General features: G+C 44.3%; 1 protein-coding gene across 2 annotated transcripts in view; it reads right to left on the minus strand.

Moving 5' to 3' along the window:
* Positions 1–22,349, minus strand: part of PRDM11 (PR/SET domain 11) — a 59,311-nt gene that overhangs the window by 33,533 nt on the left and 3,429 nt on the right. For both annotated transcript variants that reach the window (XM_045016999.1, XM_045017001.1), the window contains exons 2-5: positions 6,385–6,503; positions 5,593–5,696; positions 4,054–4,316; positions 1,254–1,321 (exon numbers count right to left, since the gene is read on the minus strand). In XM_045016999.1, coding sequence (XP_044872934.1) covers positions 1,254–1,321; positions 4,054–4,316; positions 5,593–5,696; positions 6,385–6,500 — 551 coding nt within the window. In that variant the 5' untranslated portion in view covers positions 6,501–6,503. The remainder of the gene's footprint in view (positions 1–1,253; positions 1,322–4,053; positions 4,317–5,592; positions 5,697–6,384; positions 6,504–22,349) is intronic.

Consider the following 22,349-nt stretch of genomic DNA (forward strand, 5'->3'; position numbering starts at 1 on the left):
CATTCCTCCTCCCACCCCTTCTCTTTTCCATGAATTCCATAACTCCAGACCAGAGACCAGTCCTACTGGAATAAAGGTTTCTCACACACAGAAGACCACATGACAGTATTAAGAACTCCAACCTTTCTTGTCTCATTGGCTGAACATCCTGGATACAAGTGTCAGGACACCCTCCATTCATGCAAGCAGACAAAAAGGAAGAGCAGTACCAGAATATGGCTGCCTTTGTAGTGTCTCCACACATGTTCCACACTATGCCTCTTTCCTTGGTGAAGCTAATAAGGGAACTGTTCATTTGGGCCAACAATCCAATTAACCCCAAAGTTATTTTGTTCTTGTCTGGAATGCTTTCCTGACGCCAACGATCTAGCTCTTCAAAAAACCACCACTGAAGGCAGTGTTATTGATTGGTAAGAACACAGAAGTAGCAAGAAACCCACAAGTTTTCATGCCCTCTGTTACCTCTGCTACTGATACATCTGTGGCCTTGGGCAAGTCACTTCACCTCTTTGGAGGAGCTTCCCCATTTATACAAGGTAAATGCTACCTGCTTATAACGTCACAGGGGGCTGCAAAGAGTACATCAATACTTGTAAAGAACTCTGAAACTAAAGAGTGCTGTATAAATGCTAAACATCTTCATTTCTCACTGTTCCATTCAAGAACCAGATCCACTTTTTGTCCAGTACCTACACTGCTCTGTGTTCTGATGCTATGAAGCCACTCAGCCAGTAGAGTGCTGTACCTATATAATCAATCGGACTAGTGACACAAACAAGAAAACAAACAGAAGAGCGCCATAGCAGATTTTGCTCCATTAGAAACATAAGGAAAAAGTCTCTCTCTCTCTCTCTCTCTCTCTCTCAATGTCTGGAAAATGGGAAAGGATAAAATCAACATGGAATATTTTCTGCAAGATTATTTGCAAACACTAGAAAGTAAAAAGGGGTGGGGGAATCAAAGAAAACGGGAGTGAGACTTGTTCATGTTTGTAAAAAGGGGGGAGCTATTTTTACTGTGCTTGCTCATCACAAAGAACAGCCATTCTCTGCACACACCTCTCTGTTAGATCTGACCATTCAATCTGACAGCAGAGGACTCTCACAAGAGCACATAATGGAAGAACACAAGAATTGAACCCTGTAAGAAAGGGCCTCTTTTGTAACTGTCACACAGAAGGATGAGAAACGCATCCTGCCTTTTCTCTGGATCATAAGCCCCTTCCAGGGTAGTCAGAAGAGAGTCGGACTCACCTCATCCAATTTGCTTTGGTTTCATCTGTCCCATCTATAGATTTGTAGCGGTTGTTCTTATCAACAATCTGTAGAATAATAAAATAAAAGTAACAGGAAGACTGGCTGGCTCAGAGGGAATCAGGGAATACAGAACTCTTCACCTCTAGATCATATTTCCATTCTAGCCCCGGGTCAGGGGATCCTGGGATATAAAGCATTTTACCTCTAGGTCATGGTTTCAAATCTAGCCTGGACCAGTACAGTGTCTAGCTTGCTCCCACTGGATATGTGTTTGCGGTCCCCTCTGTGAAATGAGCTTGGTGGTATCAGTCCATTGCCCAATGTACAAATATCCACATCACAAACCTATCACTTCAGCTGGCACTATTTTGTGCATTGTTGACAGTCTCAGCTAAGATGCTAGAGACTAAATTCCCCTCTTCCTCTTCTCCCTCAGAACTGAGACAGATCCCCACTTTGCAGATGGCTAGACTGAGGCCCAGCGATAAGGACCTTGGGTCAAGGTCACAAAGCATATCAACAGCAGAGCTGTGAGCAGAACTTGGAAGGCCTGGTTCCCAGTTCTGTGCTTTAACCACTCACAAACAGTTCTCAAACGTTTCATACCCACAACCTCAAATCCACCTAGTGGTTTCTTTATGGCTGAAAAGGGCTGTGGGATTGGGATAATAGCAGGATGGTTTTTAATGCTGAAGACTGTGTGGGGTAGTGGAGCTGCTCCCTATAGCCCATAGGATTATTTTGCTAACTATTATATCCTACTAATCCAGCCAGCCATATCAAAGAATATGTTTCTCTTTCTGAATTAATCCATTTCATTCCTATATCATATTATATATTCTTTATCAGTATTAATTCCTATGAAATTAGCATGTGTTGAGGCATATGACATACATTTCCTAATAATTATACACAGATGAAGTTTTGCTGAAATGCAAGAAGCCTACCGGCCTGTATCCAGTAAGATCTGCTAAATAGCTAAAAGTATAATCAGTTAAGAGTAAATCAGCATAAAAGCTGGCAACCTTTGGCACGGATAGGAATGGTCCCTGAATTTTGGGGAACCAAAGGGAGGAACTACACACAACACTGAACGGGTTAATCTGGTGTCTGCAACTGGTTGGTAACCGCAGGGTATACCACAAACCTGGGAGTCGCCAAGAGAGCCTAGGTTGGCAGTTTTGGAGTGAGATAATATGTAGAGAGTAAGTGTCATAATCCACTAGCCCAGGGGTCGGCAACTTTTCAGAAGTGATGTGCTGAGTCTTCATTTATTCACTCTAATTTAAGGTTTTGCGTGCCAGTAATACATTTTAATGTTTTTAGAAGCTCTCTTTCTATAAGTCTATAATATATAACTAAACTATTGTTGTATGTAAAGTAAATAAGGTTTTTAAAATGTTTAAGACGCTTCATTTAAAATTAAATTAAAATGCAGAGCCCCCCGGACCGGTGGCCAGGACCCTGGCAGTGTGAGTGCCACTGAAAATCAGCTTGTGTGCCGCCTTCGGCACACGTGCCATAGGTTGCCTACCCCTGCACTAACCTATAGGATAAGAATACCCATACATTTCTTAGGGTGCGGAAATAAGATTTGGGTATAGTAGGTTGGGCCTGAATTGCATAGGGTCAGGATCCTATAAAATACCTTGTAAGGATATCATAGGAGGCTTCTAGCTCTCTCTTTTCTTAGTCTATAGAATATAGGAGGACAATCTTCTATCACACTATCAGCTCAGTGTGTGCACTATAGTGTAACTACTCAACATTCCTAACTATTGGGGAAACCAGAACCATCGTGTTCTCAGGCATGCCAGGAGTAAGGCTGGTCCTTCACCTCCTATTACCGGGTCCTCAAGGAAGGGTGTGAGTATGTTAAGTTAAGGCACTTACAATAGGAGTTTTGGAATTCTTTTACTGTTTGCATTTATAAATTTCATAGCATTTATTATTCTTTTGTTAATCTCAATAAAGTTTTTATCAATTTGGTCTTGTCCTCAGTGTAAGTGTTTTTGCCAAGCACCCGGAGAGTCCTCTCCTGATATAAAATTCTCTGAGTTCTCGGACCCTGTAGTCTGAATTGGACAAGAACCTATAAATCTTCTGGTCGGATGCGATCAGTGGCGAGCCATAACAACTAACCCATAAAATTCAGGTCAACATCCCGGTGGATGACAGATTTAGGGGGTGCTGGGACTGTTAAATCCTGGTTGGTGGACTTCTCCCTCCTTCACACTTCACAGTGAGGTGCTTCAGGGGAGGGGGAAGTGCTGTTTCAAGAGGCCATGGAAACAGTTCTGTAACCTGTAGAAGTAATCCTCCCCAACTCTTAGAGTCAAGGAAGAAACACTGAGGAGTTTCCTCGGGATTGGCTGGAAGGCATGCCAGAGAGAACAGCAAGAGGCAGAGGAGAGGGAGTAAGCTATTCATTCATTCCTTCTACGTTCCAGTGACTATCAGACTTCGAAGCTTTCTCAGCCGGTAGGCTGTGACCCAGAGGGCACCCCTTTGTGGGCCACTTGTGGGTTTTGCCCCATCAGTTGAGAAGTCCTGCACTAGACCACATTCCCTCCCAGATCTGGGAATACAATCCAGGAATCTTGACTCCCAACCCCCTTCTCTAATCTGTATCCCTAAAAAAATAATAATTACAATAGGTGGACCTGGAGCTGCTGCACATGTAGATCAATAGAAAGGCACCCATTCTTTTAGCATAGCTAGCACCATACCCCATAACTCGCTGCTCTAGGCTGTGTGGTTGGATTGTCACAATTAGGGAGGCAGTTAGGACACTCACCAGCCAAGAGAAGAATCCTGCTGACTTGTCCTGGCTGGAGATCTGCCCCTCATACGGCCCAAAGACATGACCTTTGGGGATAACCTCGTTCACACAGCGTACATCATTCTCCCCGCTGGGTTCTTTCACTACCTCCATGCCAGGCGGGATGGTCAGTGCTGCCCGGTCAGGGATCCCAACAGGTACCGGAGTGTCTGACACAAATACGGGGGGACCGTGGTTTGGACATTCATCCACGAAATACTCCTGGCAGGACTCGCAAACTGGAGGAAACAGGAATTAGCTTGTGAGCTGAAACTTCCACTGGCAGAAATGCCAACCTCTGAAAGCAATTATTAGCTTATACAACCTTCAACAATAAGGACAGAACTCAGATTCTTCTACTCCAAAAGCAAAGAACCCAGCCACTGAAGAAAAGGAGAATCTTTCAGCAATACAGAGCAATATAGGGCATATGACACCATCTAGCAGTCTTGCCTCCATTCAGCAGGGGGCAGAAATGTGTTCATATGCATTAATGCACACACAAAAAGCCAGTTCATTAAAAGAGGAACAAGACTGCCTTCTTCTCCTGCTGCTCTGACCACGTCTCCACACCGCCTCAAGCCCTTCACTAGCTTCCACACACTTTCTGTATCAAGTTAATCCTCCTTCCAGTCCAGGATGTATACAATTCTACTCCCACCTATGTCTCTTCACATATCCCCTCCTATACCCCTTCTCTTCCCAAGCTCCCTGCCAATGGCTCCTTTTGTGGCTCCTCCCATATCACAGCTTACACCTAGAGCAGTTTGCCAAGCATTTTATCCTGCAAGTTCCTCTTGAAAGCCTAACTGTTCCTGAGAACATGTCAGCCATAGAGGCCTGTATCCCACCTATTCTGTGCTGTCTCACTCCTTTAAACTACTAACTCTTGGAGGCAGCACTCTCATTTGCTTGTTGGGTACATGACCCATTGTACGCATCCAGTAAATACGCTTGCCCACATAATCCCACTGCCTTTGTCATATGCCTCAGCGACGGACAGCATCATATACTTCTCCTGTGGCAGGAAGGGACTGTAGCTTCCTTAGGAGGCTAACAATACTCAGGGTGTGCAAGTGTATGCCAGGCCACTTTTGCCTCCCAGGATGTGGAGAAAGAAAAGAGGAGTTACCCATGCAGTGCTCCCTTGCCTGAGAATGATGGTTCCAAAACTCCTAAATCTGGACTTTGTAGGCTCTCTACTGGGCTGCCAGGCCTACTCCACGGTTACCCAATCCTTATGCTTCAGAGCCCCTAGCACATTTTCCATCTATTTCCCCACACAGCCCCACTACAAATCCAGAACTTTGGAGACTGACTGCCACGAATCCCTGCCTGACAGCTTCATCACCAAGTATTTCAGCGTCCTCAGGAGTTTAACTAAAGTGACGGGTTTACAAGTAAATTCTGTCCCAGAACCTCCTTTCCTATCCACAGGGAAGCAGGTGGACTAGGCAAGGAGGAGAATTCTATCTAGGTGGAGGTGTCTATTCCTTCCAATGATAAGACACTTACACCAGAAATCCACTTGCTGAAAGCTCTTGGTCATGATCAAATCCCGCTTCCCTTTCAGTTTCTTAGGCTCCACTTCCATGGATTGAGAGTCAGCCCTCCCAGAGCTGGGGAGAGAAAGCAAGAGAATAAAGAACTTAAGAATGTGATATGTTAGAGAAAGAATAGAAAGGAACACACCATGAGACAAAAGATGTCTGAACAGCCATACCCTGCTTCCCCAGCCTAAAGTGTCAAGCTTGATTTTGCCATCTAAGGGTATGTCCAGACTACCCGCCGCATCGGCGGGCAGCAATCGATCTATCGGGGATCGATATATCGCATCTCGTCTAGACACGATATATCGATTCCCGAATGCGCTCCCGTCGACTCTGGAACTCCACCAGGGAGAGCGGTGGAAGTGGAGTCGACGGGGGAGCCGCAGCTGTTAATCCCATGCTGTGAGGATGGGAGGTAAGTCGAAATAAGATACGTCGACTTCAGCTGCGCTATTCCCATAGCTGAAGTTGCGTATCTTACATCGACACCCCCCAGTGTAGACCAGGCCTAAGTTGCTGATACATACTGCCCCAGGCTGTCCTGCCAGAACAAGGTTCTCCAATGGCATCCAGTGCCCACTGCTTACATCGCCTGGGAGCTTTCAGTGGAGAACCACCATGTCTGGCAGAAATCTGCCATGTCTGCTGCAGGTCACGGAGACTCAGGGGGATCACCATCAATCCAACCCATCTTAAATCTATGGCTGAAATGGAGACAAGATGAAGGAACATATTAGGCAGAGGTACAGTCTCTTACCAGGGTTGCCCATACTCCTGGTCTCGGCACGGAGAGCAGGCCTCAGTCTTTATTGTCACCATCTCCCCTAAGGAAGTGTGGGTCTGGATCAAACAGTCCTTCAGGTTTTCACTCATGTTCTGAAAGAGAATGAAAAAATAGGGACAGAGAGAGAATTATATATCCCGCCACTAGAAAAACCTATCTGGGGCACAAACAAAAATCCCTTTTTGGACCAAGAGGCAATAGTAATTCTATCACAGGTCAGGCCTAGGTGCAAGATAGAGAGTAACATGAGACACTGGGAATAAAAATGCAAGGCAGGAGGACTACGCTACACAAAATCTGCAGAAAAAAAAAAAAGCTAATACGGGGCTACACGCTTTGAGATCATCAGAGGGAAAACACTACAGTAGTGCAGAGTATGATTATATAACCAAAGACTCGTTTTTAAATAATGCTTAGAAACAGAAGTCTATAGGGGGGCAATGAGCCATGACTTATCTAGGTGTATGGATGCACCATATCCCAGTGTGCCACAGAGGGTGGATATGGGCTCAATGAGGAGATGGGCTCACTGAAGTCCTCATATGCTTTGGGCACTATGACACAAAGTCACGTGTCCTCAGTGCCAAAGGCATGCAGGAATCCAGTAGAACGGCATTATGCCTAGCAGTCACTTCTCTCTCTGCCCTTTGTGATTAACGGGGATCACTTATCACCACCCGCTTAGAGATGTACTGTTTTAATTAAAATGCTGCTCCCCTGTCTCAGCACAAGAATAAGGAAATATTCAATTAAATTAAAAGGTGGCTAATTCAAATGCTTTTTCACACAGCCCATTATCACAGGATCCCACTGAGGAAGATTCACAAAGACATTGGATATACATATTGATGTTAAGAATATTCAGAGTTGTTATAATTAATGCTAACAAAAATTTTGGAAGGGGGATTAAACTTCATGCTTCAGGACTTCAGCCAGTTTGTAACTATTAGGGATCAGGATTACCCCACATATGCCTACTGTGGGGTTCTTACACTTTCTTCTGATACATCTGGTGCTGGCCACTATCAGAGAAAGGAGACTGGATTAGACAGAACTCAGTTCTGATCCAACATGGCAATTCTTTTACATCACAGATTGATATCATCACACTCATGCCACACTCAGGGCATGTCTACACTACACTATCTTAAATAGACCTAAGTTGGGTCGACTTACAGCCACTGAAATAATTACTGTGGTGGCTGACGTCCACACTACCCTCCTTCTGTCAGTGGTGCACATCCTCACCAGGAGCCCTTCTACAGACTGAAGAGAGGCAGTGTAGGGGATTGAGAGCCAGAATTCTCAGCTCTGCACAGCTCCCCGCCAGGAGCCCAGCTGCCACCCGGGCTTCTCGCCTCCAGCGGGGAGATCCATCCCTGGAGTCTGGTCAGCAGCCATGCTCCCTGCAGAGAACTGAGAGTCCCGGGGGGCGGGGTCTGGGATCTGGGCTCAGAGCCGGGAGCCTCAGTGCAGCTGGGCTCCCTGCTGGGAGTGGGGAGCCAGGACCCCAGGGGGCAGCGCAAGTCACCAGGCAGTAGGTGGGGAGCCGAGCTCCAGCAGAGCTGTGAAATTGACAAGACAACCAACAGCTGATGTAAGTAATCCAGTGTCTACATTGCCACTGTGTGACCCTACCTACACCAACAAGAGCCCTATGCCTCTCCAGGAGGTGGAGTTACGTCGATGTAGTGGGGCACTTACATCAACAGGACAAGGCTGTAGTGTGTACACTGATGTAGTTAGGTCAACATAAGCTGTCTTATGTCAACCTGTATAGCATAAAGCAGGGCTCAGAACACCGGATATCTGCACACAGAATATTCAATTGTCAATTAGAACCCTTCTTTCAGAAATGCCCACCTAGGAACAGTGGTTTGAGCACAGAATCAGAAACAAGACTCCTGGGTCCTATTCAAGATTAGGTTCTGGATTCTTAGATTGTAACACTCTTGTCCATAACACGACACTGAGATTCTGGTCTAAGAGTGGGGTCTGTGTGTGGTACTGCAATACAAATAAATAATAGTATTCCTAGCTTTAAGACATATTCTTTGTAACTCTGAGGAAGTCACAATCTTTCAGCTTCAATTTCACACTTGTCAATCTAAACTGGAGGAAACATTGATTCGTATTGAGAATTCACCAGTTAATACACAGTGGATTTTGAAGGTGAAGCCACAGTGTAAGTGCTATAATGCACACATGCATCTTTAGGCACAGACACTTTTGTTTCTTTATAAAACACTGCCAATCCCAAACCAACAAAAGAGAGAACTTCCTTCAAGACCTCTGAGCTAATTCCAGGGAAAGCACGACATTGCAAGTCACTGCCCTCGGTTGGCTTGGGTATTTCTTGGGGCTCAGAGCTCTGACTGCACATCCACACACAGAGAAGGGAAAGAATTCTAATAACCAATTCTAGGTACCTGGGCTGAAGACAGAGGGTACCAGCCTTCTCCAGAGAAAGAGAAAATACTTTGCCTGAAGAGCTTACTTTAGAAATTCATCAGAGCAAAAAGAAAAAGCAGAACTAATGGAGAGGAAGCAGAGGGCTGTGAGGAGCTCTTTCCCACAAAGCCTCCCTGAGGGGAGGCATGTGCTGTTGTTGGCACTGGGGCAGACATTCAACTTGACCTTTCCTCAGGGCTTCCTCTTGCATGCAATCACTGGAAAGTTAACACTCACACCCACAACTCCAAAGCCCCTCAGCAGGAAAAACTTCAGACTGCCTGCTCTCATGGACGGAGCAGACATGTGGCTGCGTGAACAGCCATTGTCTTGTCTTTTTTTTTCACGTTTCAAGGAGGGATTTGAAGTTCCTTCTCAGATCCAGGATAACTATATGAAGACCTGGCATGTAAACAGAGGAAGCCAGCTTTCTATTAAGTGCTGTATACTAGCCCTCAGTAACATGCTGCAGTCACTTGGGTGCACTCAGCAGCACCTTCTTCATGCTGCTTTCCAATGGCTTGTGATCAGACTGCACATCCACCTTGTGCCCAATGGTGAAATTGTTCCATTCCAAAGAGCACCGCCAGTAGCTCTATCTGAGCATATTCCCTTTCTGCGTCTGGCAGGGCTCTACTAGCAAATGTTGTGGGCTGCTGGCTTTGCATCCATGCTGCTCCTAGGCCTCCTTCTGACACATCTCTCTATAGCTCTTGCTGCTCTGTGGGGTTGTGGTACTTCAGAACTAATGCTTTGCTTAGGATTTTCTTTGCCCTTTCAAACGTCTGTTCTTGGGTCTCTGACCATTCCCATGGTGTATCATTGTGTGTTAGCTGTCTCAAGGGTTTACAGGCTTCCAATGGGTGCGTTCAGACTCTGGAAAGATAACTGGCTATTCATATAAGCCACTGGACTCCCTTCATATCCTTTAGTTTAGGCATTTCCTTAGTGGCTCTCAGTTTTTCAGGGGCTGGCTGGAGACAGTTGAGAAGACTGGGAGACTTGTCCAAAATGATAGTGATTTAAGTGGGGAAGGCAGGAACAGAACTTAGGAGTCCTGAGACTTGCTCCATCCACTGCACCAACATGCCACCTCCTTGGTGTTAGTCCTGGCATCATAGTCAATCACATTCTGCAAACTTTAGATTCCTCTTGTAGTTAAAACTGGATACAAGGTTCATCTTCACTGTCAGTCCTAAACTGTTATATATTGTGCTGTGTTCCTGAGCACCTGCCACATCTACCACAGGGCTAGATTTATTTTAGTGCGGGATGACATAAAAATTCGTTCAGAAATTAAGCATCTCTCTCATTACACACAGGATGGTTCTAGGTAAAGTTGCATGTGCTGTTGACTTTATGGGATTTGGTACAAAATCCTACATCCTTGTTGACCCATAGCATTTCCCTCCCATTCCTGGCTGAACATAGGCTCCTGCAAGCAAGATTTTTTTTTATGCATCTCACTTTTAGTGCATTATAGTGCAGCTTTTCTATAATAAGAGTTGAGTCAGAACATGACTACACTGCTGTATTCACTTAGAATTTAAATTTTAGATGGACTATATAGGCATAGTTGAAGTGTTAACACGACCCAGAAAATATCCAACATTAAACAGTTTTAAGCAAGGTTTGGTATACAGAGTCCTCAGACTATTTCATACCACGGTGGCAAACACATTAGGAAATTCATGCCAAAGGATAGAAATGTATTAACTGAAACATACAAAAGGAAAAGAATTAAAATAAGGCAAAAAGCAATGCAACTGAAATTGAGTGATTAAGCAAAACAAACAATTAAAACCTATTAAAATCAGGGTTTGGAGGGTTTTTTTGGGAGGATGAATATTGCTTTAAAATCTCTTTTTCTGTCAAACAGTTGCCCTTGGTGTGGAAGATGAGTTTACTGTGTTGTTTGAGTTGAGAATAATAGTCTCTTTCCTGCTTTTGACAAAATAGACACGGAAGGGAGAGAAGAGGTAGGATAGTAAAGACGGGAGAAATACCACTTTTGTTGATGTTTTCAGGATACAGGGCAGCTTGGCAATCATGGATGGATGCTTTGGGCTGGCAAGTTGGCCAATGACGGCTGTTGCTCTGCACCCTGGCTTACCTCCTGCGTCAGGAACATCATTTGGTTGGTTTGGTCAGGTCCCTCTTCTTTCCTGGTCCTTTTTAGACCAAGCAGAGTTGGATGGGCTGTCTTATTTCACTATGCTGGTGCTATGTAGTGCAGTTGAAAAGCCGAGAGAGAGAGAGAGAGAGAGAAAAGAGGAAGATAGTGGAGAATGGAAAGGGACACACGAGGGAGGGGAAGACGGAGCAGGATCTCACGTGTATTAGGCTGGGGTCATCGCTGGTACAACGATGATTGTCAAGCATTCCTACTAGTGTATTGATGTTTGAGGTTACAGCAAAAATCCTTCCTCCACAGCTGTGGTGATGGTAAAAGTTCCTTCCCTCCCCCTCAACCAGGCTTTTTTTTAAGAACCCCAAAAAGGGATAATGGGTGGAATGGTCCTCTTATTACTTTGTCTACCACTTAGGCCTAGTTTTCAAAGCACCAATTTTGGTTTATTAATTTTCAATCCCTTACTTCTTTTGTTTACCAGTCATCATTTTAATACTGTCCTAGTTGGATAATATTAGAAAATCTTCTTTGTTTAAATTAGTTTAGTTTTTTGTTTCCTCTTTGGATTTAATTTTTTTATCAACTTTATAGAACAGGTTATTGTGACAGTTCATGGACCTTTACTTACTTTCCACTGGTTAGGCTCACAGTTAAGATAGGCCTTCAATAGACCTGAGCTACTGAAACAGAACACAGGGATGCAGACAAGACAGAGCTCCAGCTGAACAGTCCTTTAAGGTGGTACCATATTCTGTAGATGGAAAAGAGCTGCTCATTGCAGATGATAGGACAGAGATTTAAAAATTTTTGCCCTTCCACTATTAAATGTAAACCCCAAACTCACAAACTGCAAACCGTAGCACGTTGTGTATTCCATCCTGCCCCATATACACTGATCTCATCTCATTACTTTATTAAGCTATGAGTCACTGTATCTCAAAGGCGCCCTCCCCACTTTTTATCTGCCTCAATGGCAAGCAAGAGGTGGCGAGGAGCAAGCAGGGGGCAGGACTCAGATGAAGAGGCGGAGTGAGGGTGGAGCCTTATGGGGAAGAGGTGGGGTGGGACCACAGTTCGGGTGCCAACGGCCCCCCGACTTCTGGGGAGCTTCTGGTGCTCCTGCGGCTGAGCATGCCCTGTCCTGAGCACAGCTCCGCACAGCTTTGTTTATCTGTAGGACCCACACTACTATATAGTGTCACTTTTAGTTTTACAAATTCCTGAAAAACAACACATGCCTCCCTTACTCCTGCTACCACACACATTACAGCCCCTGTAGATGGCAATATACACACAATTAGTCAAAGGGAAGTTATGTTTGGGGTCTGTAAGGGCCAGAGTTTCAAAAAAGCTGGCATCCAACAGGCTCAGCTTGTTTGAAAATCTGTTCCTACTAGTCTTTATACTGCTCCACATACCTCCTGCAACACTTGCCAATTTTAATCTTGGTAAGTCCAGGCAGTTCTCACTCATAAAATTTAATGTCTTCAAAATAGGTTTTACATTTTGGTCCTAAGCTAAAAAGTTTTCTCCTGACCACCTCCCCTAGGAACCATTGTCAAAGCTCAAAGTTCCTTAGCATCAATAGCATTCTCACCTGTGGGGTTTGGGTTTGTTTGTTTTGGGAAGGTGGGGGAGGGGAGATTGAGGCCAGAATCAGGGAATGCCTGGTACCGGTACCCTGGGCTAGAGTAATGGATTTCTCTTGTCTAGATTCTTACACTAGATGTTGGGGGCGAAGAGAGGGCACCGAGTGCCTTTAGCATTTTATAACATACACGTCAAGTCAAAAAGGTTCCATCAGCCAACCTAGCTGTGAACCTGGGACTCTGCAACATAACACCCAACAAGTTACGGGCCAGGATCAAACTGCTTCCCTGCCCCTCAAATGAAATCTCCAATGCATTTCAAAGGCATTTTCATGCAGGTTCTAAATATTCACCCAGTGTGCACTTTTTCTGGCTAGCCAGTGAAATGTCCTAGATAAGCAACACCAGTTCTTGATGTATTTCAACATCTACCCCAAAAGAAAGAGTGTGGGCAGGAAGCAGACCCCAGAGATGGGATTTTAAATAGCAGATGTGGCTATCCCAGCTGGTAAACTGCCATTTTAATTTCTTACCCACAGAGATGGGAAGTGATTCATGAAAATCAACAGGAAAGAATTAGCTAGAAAGCACAGAGATAATTCATATGGCCCAACTGTCATGGACAGAACTGCCCGCAGTACCAGCACTGCCTGGCACTCAACCTCCAGTGCCCATCAGAAGGACACCCAGCCAATGATCAAGGTTTCATATGTATTAGTCCCTCTGAAGAGCATATCAGTATTACAAAGAGGTAGCCTTTCACTCTTTCCGTTTCTAGAAGTTCAAGCCATTCATTACTTTACCAATAATATTTTCTTTTCCCTTATTTAGTTAAATGTTGAGTGCTGATGAAAGGGATGGACAGAGCACAGGTGAGAGACAAGTGAAGCACTGGCAGATTCTGTGAAAACTTCCCACATGGAGCTTGATCAATCACCTCTATCCATCTTGCTGCTCTGACAATGTACTTCAATGCAGCCTCCCCAGATATACCACTGCTGGGATCCCACACAATTCTGACAATGCACATAGCCCTGAGTGTGCCCTATTTTTTCAGCCTTTGGGCTTGGCTACACTTACAAATTTGCAGCGCTGCAGCAGGGTGTGAAAACACACCCTCTCCAGCGCTGCAAACTGCGGCGCTGCAAAGCGCCAGTGTGGTCAAAGCCCCAGCGCTGGGAGCGCGGCTCCCAGCGCTGTACGTTATTCCCCACAGGGAGGTGGAGTACGGACAGCGCTGGGAGAGCTCTCTCCCAGCGCTGGCGCTTTGACTACACTTAGCGCTTCAAAGCGCTGCCGCAGCAGCGCTTTGAAGCGCTAAGTGTAGCCACAGCCTTTGGCTTCTCCTAAGTAGATTGATGATCTTATCGGACTGTCTAGTGGTTTGCCACTTGGACAAATGCCCGCTAGGGACTAAGTAGAGACTAAGTACAAAACTAACTTCCATTCATGATCCAACCCTCATGTGAAATCAGGTCTCTAGGGGTAGACTATATTATTTACCTATTGCAACCTCAAGCCCTTCATCTTAAAAAGATGGGGGAGTAGGAAGAGATCTCAGGTCACTTACACAACCATCTACAGTTGTAGAGTTAGTCATACCAATAGACATACAGATATAGAGAAGGGCAGTTCTCAAACACCCAAATCAAAAGTGTACTGTAGGAAAAACTTCTCAGATTTAAAATGTTTTGCAGCGGGAACCATTTCTACTTCTGTTCATACAGCACCTCATGCAGCAGGGTCCCAATCCAATTCAGGCTTCTGGGCACTACTGTAATATAATATATTGAATAACACTCCCGGCTCCAGAGAGATTGACTGGGTAGGACCCAACAGAGCTTTTTCATCTCTGACTTCTAGGATGATGATACTTGATGGGCTCTTTACAGTTATTATAAAGAAAAACCACTATCAATATTACAGGATGTTACATATCATGTAGCTGCCTCCTTTCCAGAGATTTAGGGCTTGTCTACACTTAAAATGCTACAGCACCACAGCTGTGTAGCTTCAGTGTAGACACTACCTATGCTGATGGGAGGGATTCTCCTGTCAGTGTAGATAATCCATCTCCCTGAGAGGTGGTAGCTAGATTGACAGAAGAATTCTTCTGTCAAACTAGTGCAATGTTTCTCAAAGTTTTTTTTACTGCTGACCCCCTTGACATAGCAAGCCTCTGAGTGCGACCCACCCCCCTTATAAATTAAAAACAACTTTTAAACATATTTAACACCATTATAAATGCTGGAGGCAAAGCAGGGTTGGGGTGGAGTTTGACAGCTCACGATCCCCCATGTAATAACCTCACAACCCCCTGAAGGGTCCTGACCCCCAGTTTGAGGACCCCTGAACTAGTGCCTTCACACCCATGACCTACATAGTTAAACTGACCTAAATTTCTAGTGTTGACCAGGCTCTAGCTTCATTCTCCAAATGAATGGGGGAGGTTTAGCTTTAGAAAGGAAGAGGCCAAAAGTAACCAGAACTCCTGACATAATTGATATGAATTTTGAAAATTCTAAGAAACTCACTCAGCTCTTTAAAAGCATAACAATAGCACCAGTTATAACAAGAGCAAATAAACTGTTCTATAAAATGGAAACCAAAGCAAGAGTCATATTTGTTCTTCCTCATTTGTTCCTTCTTACAGGCCATTAGGAAGATAAGATCTCACAGTACAACAGACATTATTCAGAGCTAGTAAATCTGCCTGTAGGTTAGGAGTTCATGTTACACAGCTTGCATCCCTGCTGCCTGAGTGTGGTCATTTTGACCGCCTTTTCCTCAGCGTAGGCTGCAGGCCAGATACTCCTGGGATCAAATCTGCCAAGAAATCAGATATCCGTGTGCTGAATTCATCAACGCTATAATTCTATCTGCACATTCCCTTCTATACAGAGATGGGGAAGTTTGGGTACTGCATTCCCTAACCCAGTTACTCTAATTGCACAGAGCCTCTCACAGAGACAGGGCACTTCTGAAGTTATATTCCCTCATATCTCTGTTCTGAGGGTGCATTCTATCCCCTTAGCAAGCAGTTTATGCAAGAATAGCTGCAGCTAAATTTAAAGAACACACACTAATGCAAACAACAACAACAACAAAGACTGGAAAGGCTTAATCCAATTCATAGCAAAGTTAACGAAAAACCTTACAATACTTCAGAAGAACAAACTATCCCATTGACCACAGAAACCCGCATGCTAGGCCAGAATATCCAGAAAAGCCTTTCAAACACATGGCCACAGAATAATCCTACTCAACAAATATCAGCAAAGTCCACGGAATCATGAAGGAAATAGCATTGATTTCCTTGGCGCTAACTCTCAATGCCATGAAGAAAGCAATCCAGCAAGTATTTACAGCCTCTGGATGTACAAGATAAAGAAAGCACAGCCCCTGCAATTGCTCCATATTGAACAGACTCTATAGCACTGGAATCCTATCAGTTTATTTTCCGACACATTTCCAGTGTACAGAACAGATTTCTCAAGGAACAAAGCAACCCACCATGCACATAGGGATATTTAACCATATATGAATGATGGCTCTGGAGGGCTAACGAATGCACAAGGCTTGAAGAATTCATAAAGTTCCCAATGGCCCAAGGACTTTGCCTACTAGCCAGGATTATGAAAGCTACTTTTGCACTGCCACACCTCCTTCCCTCCAAAACCTGTAAGAAGCAGAAGCCTGGGTACCATCAAAATTCAGGCAGACATCAATGCACTGGGTTACATGCTATTCATGTATGGAAGTTTTCTTTATAACCGTAAGTGATAGAAACTCAGAAGTAAAAAAACAGAAAGCTTGGATCCTGCCAAAGTTGATGGTACCTATTCAGAGATGCTTCCTACTTGCCTAGGAAAGTGGATTTTTTCAAGCCCTCATGAGACAAGTACATGTGCAGTCTCTAATATATATTTATATAAATGAGAATGTATTATGATGACTGAGTAGAATCAATCACCAATATTGATTTCTGTTGAGGTCAGTTTTCCAAGTTTATTGACAGAGTTCAGTAATTGCTTCTTGAGGTGGGTTAAAAGGCCAGTCACTAACTGCAGCCATATCTAACATCTGTTCTGGTACCTTCCAAGCAAAATGTCTCCTCTTTCAAAGAAAATAGCAGACTACAATAAGGAGACAGGCTGCACAGACTTGGTGTAAAAGGGAAGCCAGCAATCAAAGGAGCATTTTGGGAACCCGGAGTGAAAGGTACAAATGATTTTAGAATTTTCATCCTTAAAACAATTGCAACTGAAAACATATTTTCTCCCTTGCATTTACCTCTCTTATTAGTTTCTTCTTATTAGTTATTTATTCCTGTCTTATTAGTTATTATTTGACTCTGCAACTATATTTATTTAACTTAATACAGCAGTTTAGGATATGGTTTCTATGAAAGGTGATCAAAATAAAGTTTCATTGTACTGAAAGAGAATGTGCTATACAATGTTTCAGCTGTTGCCTTAAATTGTCAGCATGGAAACATTTGATGTCCCCTAGCAATAATAGCTCCAATTACTGACCTTGACTGGGTGAACTTAGAAATAGGACTCATCAGGAACTCGTAAAAGTTTCAGGTCTGTAACACTCCTGTTTATTGTTCACAAGTGTGGGATTCCCAAACATATATCTGTGTCCTGGCTCATGAATTCAGATAGGAGTGAAAATAAATAGGTTCACTTTGCTTTATGCTAGTGTAATACAAACAGAAATGTGTGTGGCTTTCAGTGGAAGTTAAGAAAAAATGCCTAAATATGAGATAGTGTTTCATACCATCAGCTCATGCATTGTCACCAGTTTATATTCATGCATCACCCCAGTTACACACATATGAGCCTTCATTGACTTTGGCAATTAATTTGAGAGCTAAGCCAACCACAGGGGCTTGCCCAAAATCAGGCTCCACAAAACTACAGGCACTCAGCTTTGCCAGTGCAGATTATTTCTGACCCACAGTACCCCCTGCTATACCAGTCTTGGGTTCCCTTCACACACCTCTGACGATGCCCCTAAGTAATGACAGACAGCATGCCTTTCTATTTTAGTTCTGCTCTCCAATCCATTTGGGACATCAGCACTTCATATGTGACATACCTGGCACATTAGTTAGCACCCAAGTGGTCACAATATTGCGGCTACAAGGGCTAATCCAACTGTCAAGACCACTCTGAAGCTTTAGTTAACGGAGAATATGGTTCTCCACTTGCTCAGCTGGGCATCTTGCCAAGGGGACTGCCATGTGCTCTATGAACTAAACCGACTTTCTGTTAAATGTGAGGTGTAATTCAAACTGCTGGTTTAACTGATAAAGCCTGTTATGATTTGGGTCCTGTGTATCATAGGGTATTTCTACACAGGAACTAGACACCTGCGGCTGGCCTGTGCCAGCCGACTCAGGCGAGCAGGGCTTGGGCTGTGGGGCTGTTTCACTGCTGTGTAAACATCTGGGCTTGGGCTGCTGTGTGGGCTCTACAACCCTGTGAGGTGGAACGGTACCAGAACTTGGGCTCCAGCAGGAGCCTAGAAGTCTACAGCCCTGCAGCCATGAGCCTGAGTCCACAGGCTTGGCCAGCTGTGAGATTTTCTTTGCTGTGTAGACTAGGGATGTAAAATATTAAATGGTTAAACAGTTAACCAATAAGTATTAGCTTACCTTTAATATATTGCAGTTAATGTTTAAAACAGATTGGCAGCAGCCTGGACCTCACTGTGTGGGGCCAAGCAACAGCCCCTGACCCTGTCCCGTCATGTTAATGATTAAATGGTTAACTTATATAATTTTAATAGTTTAAATGGGTACTTTTAAAAACCACATTTACATCCCTAGTGTAGACATACCCTAAGAAACCTGCCTCTCTCTCCATGTTATACAATGGCATGTTATATCTCCAGCTGAGGTACTGGAGAAGAGAGGGGACAGGGACATGATATACTTGGTAGAGAACTTTGATTCTGGAATTTGCTTCCCATCTTGGTCCAACACAACTTCAAACCATTGGCCTCCAAGGCAATCCATTGCCAGGCCTCTATTGTCTTTCACCAAGGCTTTTAATGAGACAGGGAAGATCTTAGCTCTGTAGGTTAACACGGCACCAACTTTAATTTCTTTACTGATATGTTTTTATTAAGAGTTCAAAAGCCTACAACATTTCTGTCAGGCACACTGTATAAACTGACATTACAAATAAATACCATCATATGGGGCATGCTGTGGTTTGCCTAATAGCAGCTGTAAAATGGCTGGGCTATGTTGCTGGTGCAGGCAGACAATTGAAGTAAAACTGTCATCTAAGAAACAGCAGCATAACGAGAGAGGGGTAGAGAAGCTAGTCCTTCTGTGTATGCCCACACAACAGCTAAGAAGTATGGTTCCCAGCTCACACAGACCCATACACTCTAATTCAGCTCAAGCTAGTGTGCTAAAAATAGTGGTGTGCCCGCAGCAGCAGCAGCAAGAGTGGAAGCTCAGGCTAGCTCCCCGGGCAGGTACCCCAGGGATCAGGTGGGATTGTGCTCAGGCAGCTAACCTGAGTCACTGCCTGTACTGCCACACTACACAACTATTTTTAGCATGCTAGTTCAAGCAGAGCTAGTGTATGTCTACACTAGCTGTGGAGCATACCTCCCAGCTGCTGTGTAGGCATGCCTTTTGTGTGAAGTGTGCTTAAATTATTAGATGTATACACCTAGATACCCTGGCGATGGGCACATTATAAAAATGATAGCTATTTGTGACCTATGGGTTGCACTGAGATGGTAGCCTGTAGTATATTTCATTGACATTTCTTTGGAGACCATCAGTTTCCAAAGATTTTAGCTTTCATTTAAAAAATATATATATGTTTTCACCTTCTGAATGCAAAGAAAATGTTTTGAATGTGAAACGCTTGGAATGTTGTCTTCTGGAGGCTGAAGACACAAAGCTTTTAAGCAATAGTTCTGAGAAATGTGAAGTGTGAGACTGGCAGAGACCTAGAAGGTTTTTTGCCTTCCTTTGCAGCATAAGGCGCAGGTCACTTGCTGGTTTAAACTAGTGTAAGTGCTGGATTCTCTGTAACTTGACCTCTTTAAATCATGATTTCAGGACTTCAGTAACTCAGCCAGAGGTTATGGGCCGATTACAGGACTGGGTGGGCAAGGTTCTGTGGCTTGCATGTGCAGGAGGTCAGACTAGATCAGGGGTCGGCAACCGGTGGCTCACGGCTCGCCAGGGTAAGCACCCTGGCGGGCCGGCCCGGTTTGTTTATCTGCCGCGTCGGCAAGTTCGGCCGATCGCGGCTCCCACTGGCCGCGGTTCGCGGTCCCAGGCCAATGCGGGAGGCAGGAAGCCGCGGCCAGAACATCCCTCGGCTCGCGCCGCTTCCTGCCTCCCGCATTGGCCTGGGACCGCGAACCGCGGCCAGTGGGAGCCGCGATCGGCCGAACTTGCCGACGCGGCAGATAAACAAACCGGGCCGGCCCGCCAGGGTGCTTACCCTGGCGAGCTGCGAGCCACCGGTTGCTGACCCCTGGACTAGATAATCATGATGGGGCCCTTTTGGCTTTAATGTCTATGAGTCCCATTCATCTCAATGAGGTGTTGACTCTGAAGCCTAAGGGTATCAGTTTAAGCATCAGCATTCTGAACAGCCTCACTCTTTCAGCCAAAATAACTTGAGATTTTGGGAATTCAAATACCTTCTCTTTCCCCCCACACTGCCCCTTGCTGTAGCCTGAATCACTTAATGAGCAGTCCACAGTGTGAAAACTGTTCACAGACCAGTTTCCATTAGTTTACATTATATACAGAGTATTTCCAAATGGTAAATATTTGCCCATGCAGCACCTCAGAATTACCACCTTTTCCTTTCCCACTCTCTCACCTACCCAATCTTTCCTATTATTAATAAAGTGTTTGACATGAAATAGGCACTTTGTAGAACAAAACCATATGCTCCCTGCCTTGGAAAGCTTTTCTTGTTTTCTCCCTGTTATTCTTTCACCCACCTCTCTGTTCTCACCCCTTCCCTCCAGAGGCCACATGTAGAGCTTTTCTGTGTTCTTTATTTGGCCTTTTCAGTCTGCAGTGTGATTGCTCTCTTGGGGATCCCCTCTATTCTGAAGATTCTCCCAGCATGTTCTCCTCTCTGACTTTTTGTCTAGGCAATGGAATCAAGTGACCAGCCCCCAACCTTCCCTCCATGAGTTCAACCAACAGGGAATCCTTAAATCACAACATTGCACTGGGCCAATGTTGTGCTAAAATGGGACCATTGGTATAGAAGGAACCTTTCCACTTAAGGGGGAAAAAAAGCCTTCAGCAGCAGAGAGAAAATGGGGAAGAGAGCCAAAGCCTGTAAAATGAGCACCCACTTGCCCCATTACTAGGGAAAAGGCCAGTGCTAAGGGAGACGCTACAACCTCCTACAACTGTGCAGGAGTCGTTGGTCCATGAAACCTTATGCTTCTCATTCCAAAAGCCAGGGTTGCAGAGGTGACCTTCTCATTTTTCAAGCAAAAACTAGTTAGTGCCCTTGTTGGTGGAATGTGTTGCAAATGTAAATTTAAGAGAAGGAGGGTAGACTGGGATTAGGTGCAGAAAAGCTAAGCAGCCCAACCAAAGCCAGCACAGTCTAGATAGGGCACTGGACTGAGAGTCAGATGACCTGGGTTCTTATTCCCTGATCTAACACAGTCCTATTGTGTGATTGAGGCAATTTACTTCACCTTTCTATGACTCTGTTTCTCCTCCAAGCCCTTTTCTGTCAGGTTGACTTAGCTTGCAAGCACTTTGGGGCAGACAAATTCTCTTATTTTGTGTCTGTACGGAGCTTAGCAAAATGACGGGGCAGTAGTCTAATAAATATTACCATGTGGTAATGTTTCTGTGATTTGCCTAATAATGGCAGCTGCTGAATGCACAGACTGCCTTTATAACAGATAAGGTGCCATTGGAAGTTCACATACCTGAAGTCAGAAGAACCTGTACTCACTGTGCTTGACAGTAACCAAAGGGCAAGTATTTGAGACAAGAGAACTCCAATTTTGCACTGGGAAAGCATGTGAATTACATCTAGACAAATGGCAAACAGAATCTAAGGGACTACCAACTTCTTAAGATTCCAAAGAGCTGCACTACATATTCAGCAAAATGTCGTTTTGCTTATTTTAGCTTCTCTTGTGAAAGCAATAGATTTTTCTCTGTGTTAGGTACATGCGCACCCTCATGTGATGCATATGGAGCTATGTTTAGCTTCTCCAGGCAAATCTTCTGGAGATTTTAAGACGTTCCTTCATTTTATTGCTGGGGATAAAAAACAAATAAAAGTAAAAATTCTCAGCAAAAAAACCTTGCATTACTACATTAAATGGCAAAGCAATAAAATAATTAACTGCAGGAAATCAAGTTTTCTTAAAACTAGATTTCAGTGCAAAAGTCACTGTCACCAAAATCCTTCCCACTGACCTATCCAAAAAGCAAGTGATTGTTGCCAGCCTTAGAGCAGCTAATGTGACTCAGAACCAGAAAGCTAAAGAGCTAATGTCAAGACAATAGCGTGCTTGATATACATGTGTGTGAACTATATTTCAGGGAAATGCTCGACTGTTATTTGTAAGCCAGTAGAGAATAGTGTCTTAGGCAGAAATGTCCTTTGCCTGAAAATAAATATACATCCTAATACTATGTTTTGTTTCAGATCATAATCTTCAAATTTAAAGCAAAAATGCCCTGTCCTAATTTTTATGTCATTAGAGAGCTTAAAAAATAGAGCCAC

Source organism: Mauremys mutica, chromosome 4, assembly GCF_020497125.1.
Source record: "Mauremys mutica isolate MM-2020 ecotype Southern chromosome 4, ASM2049712v1, whole genome shotgun sequence".
Classification (NCBI taxonomy): domain Eukaryota; kingdom Metazoa; phylum Chordata; order Testudines; family Geoemydidae; genus Mauremys; species Mauremys mutica.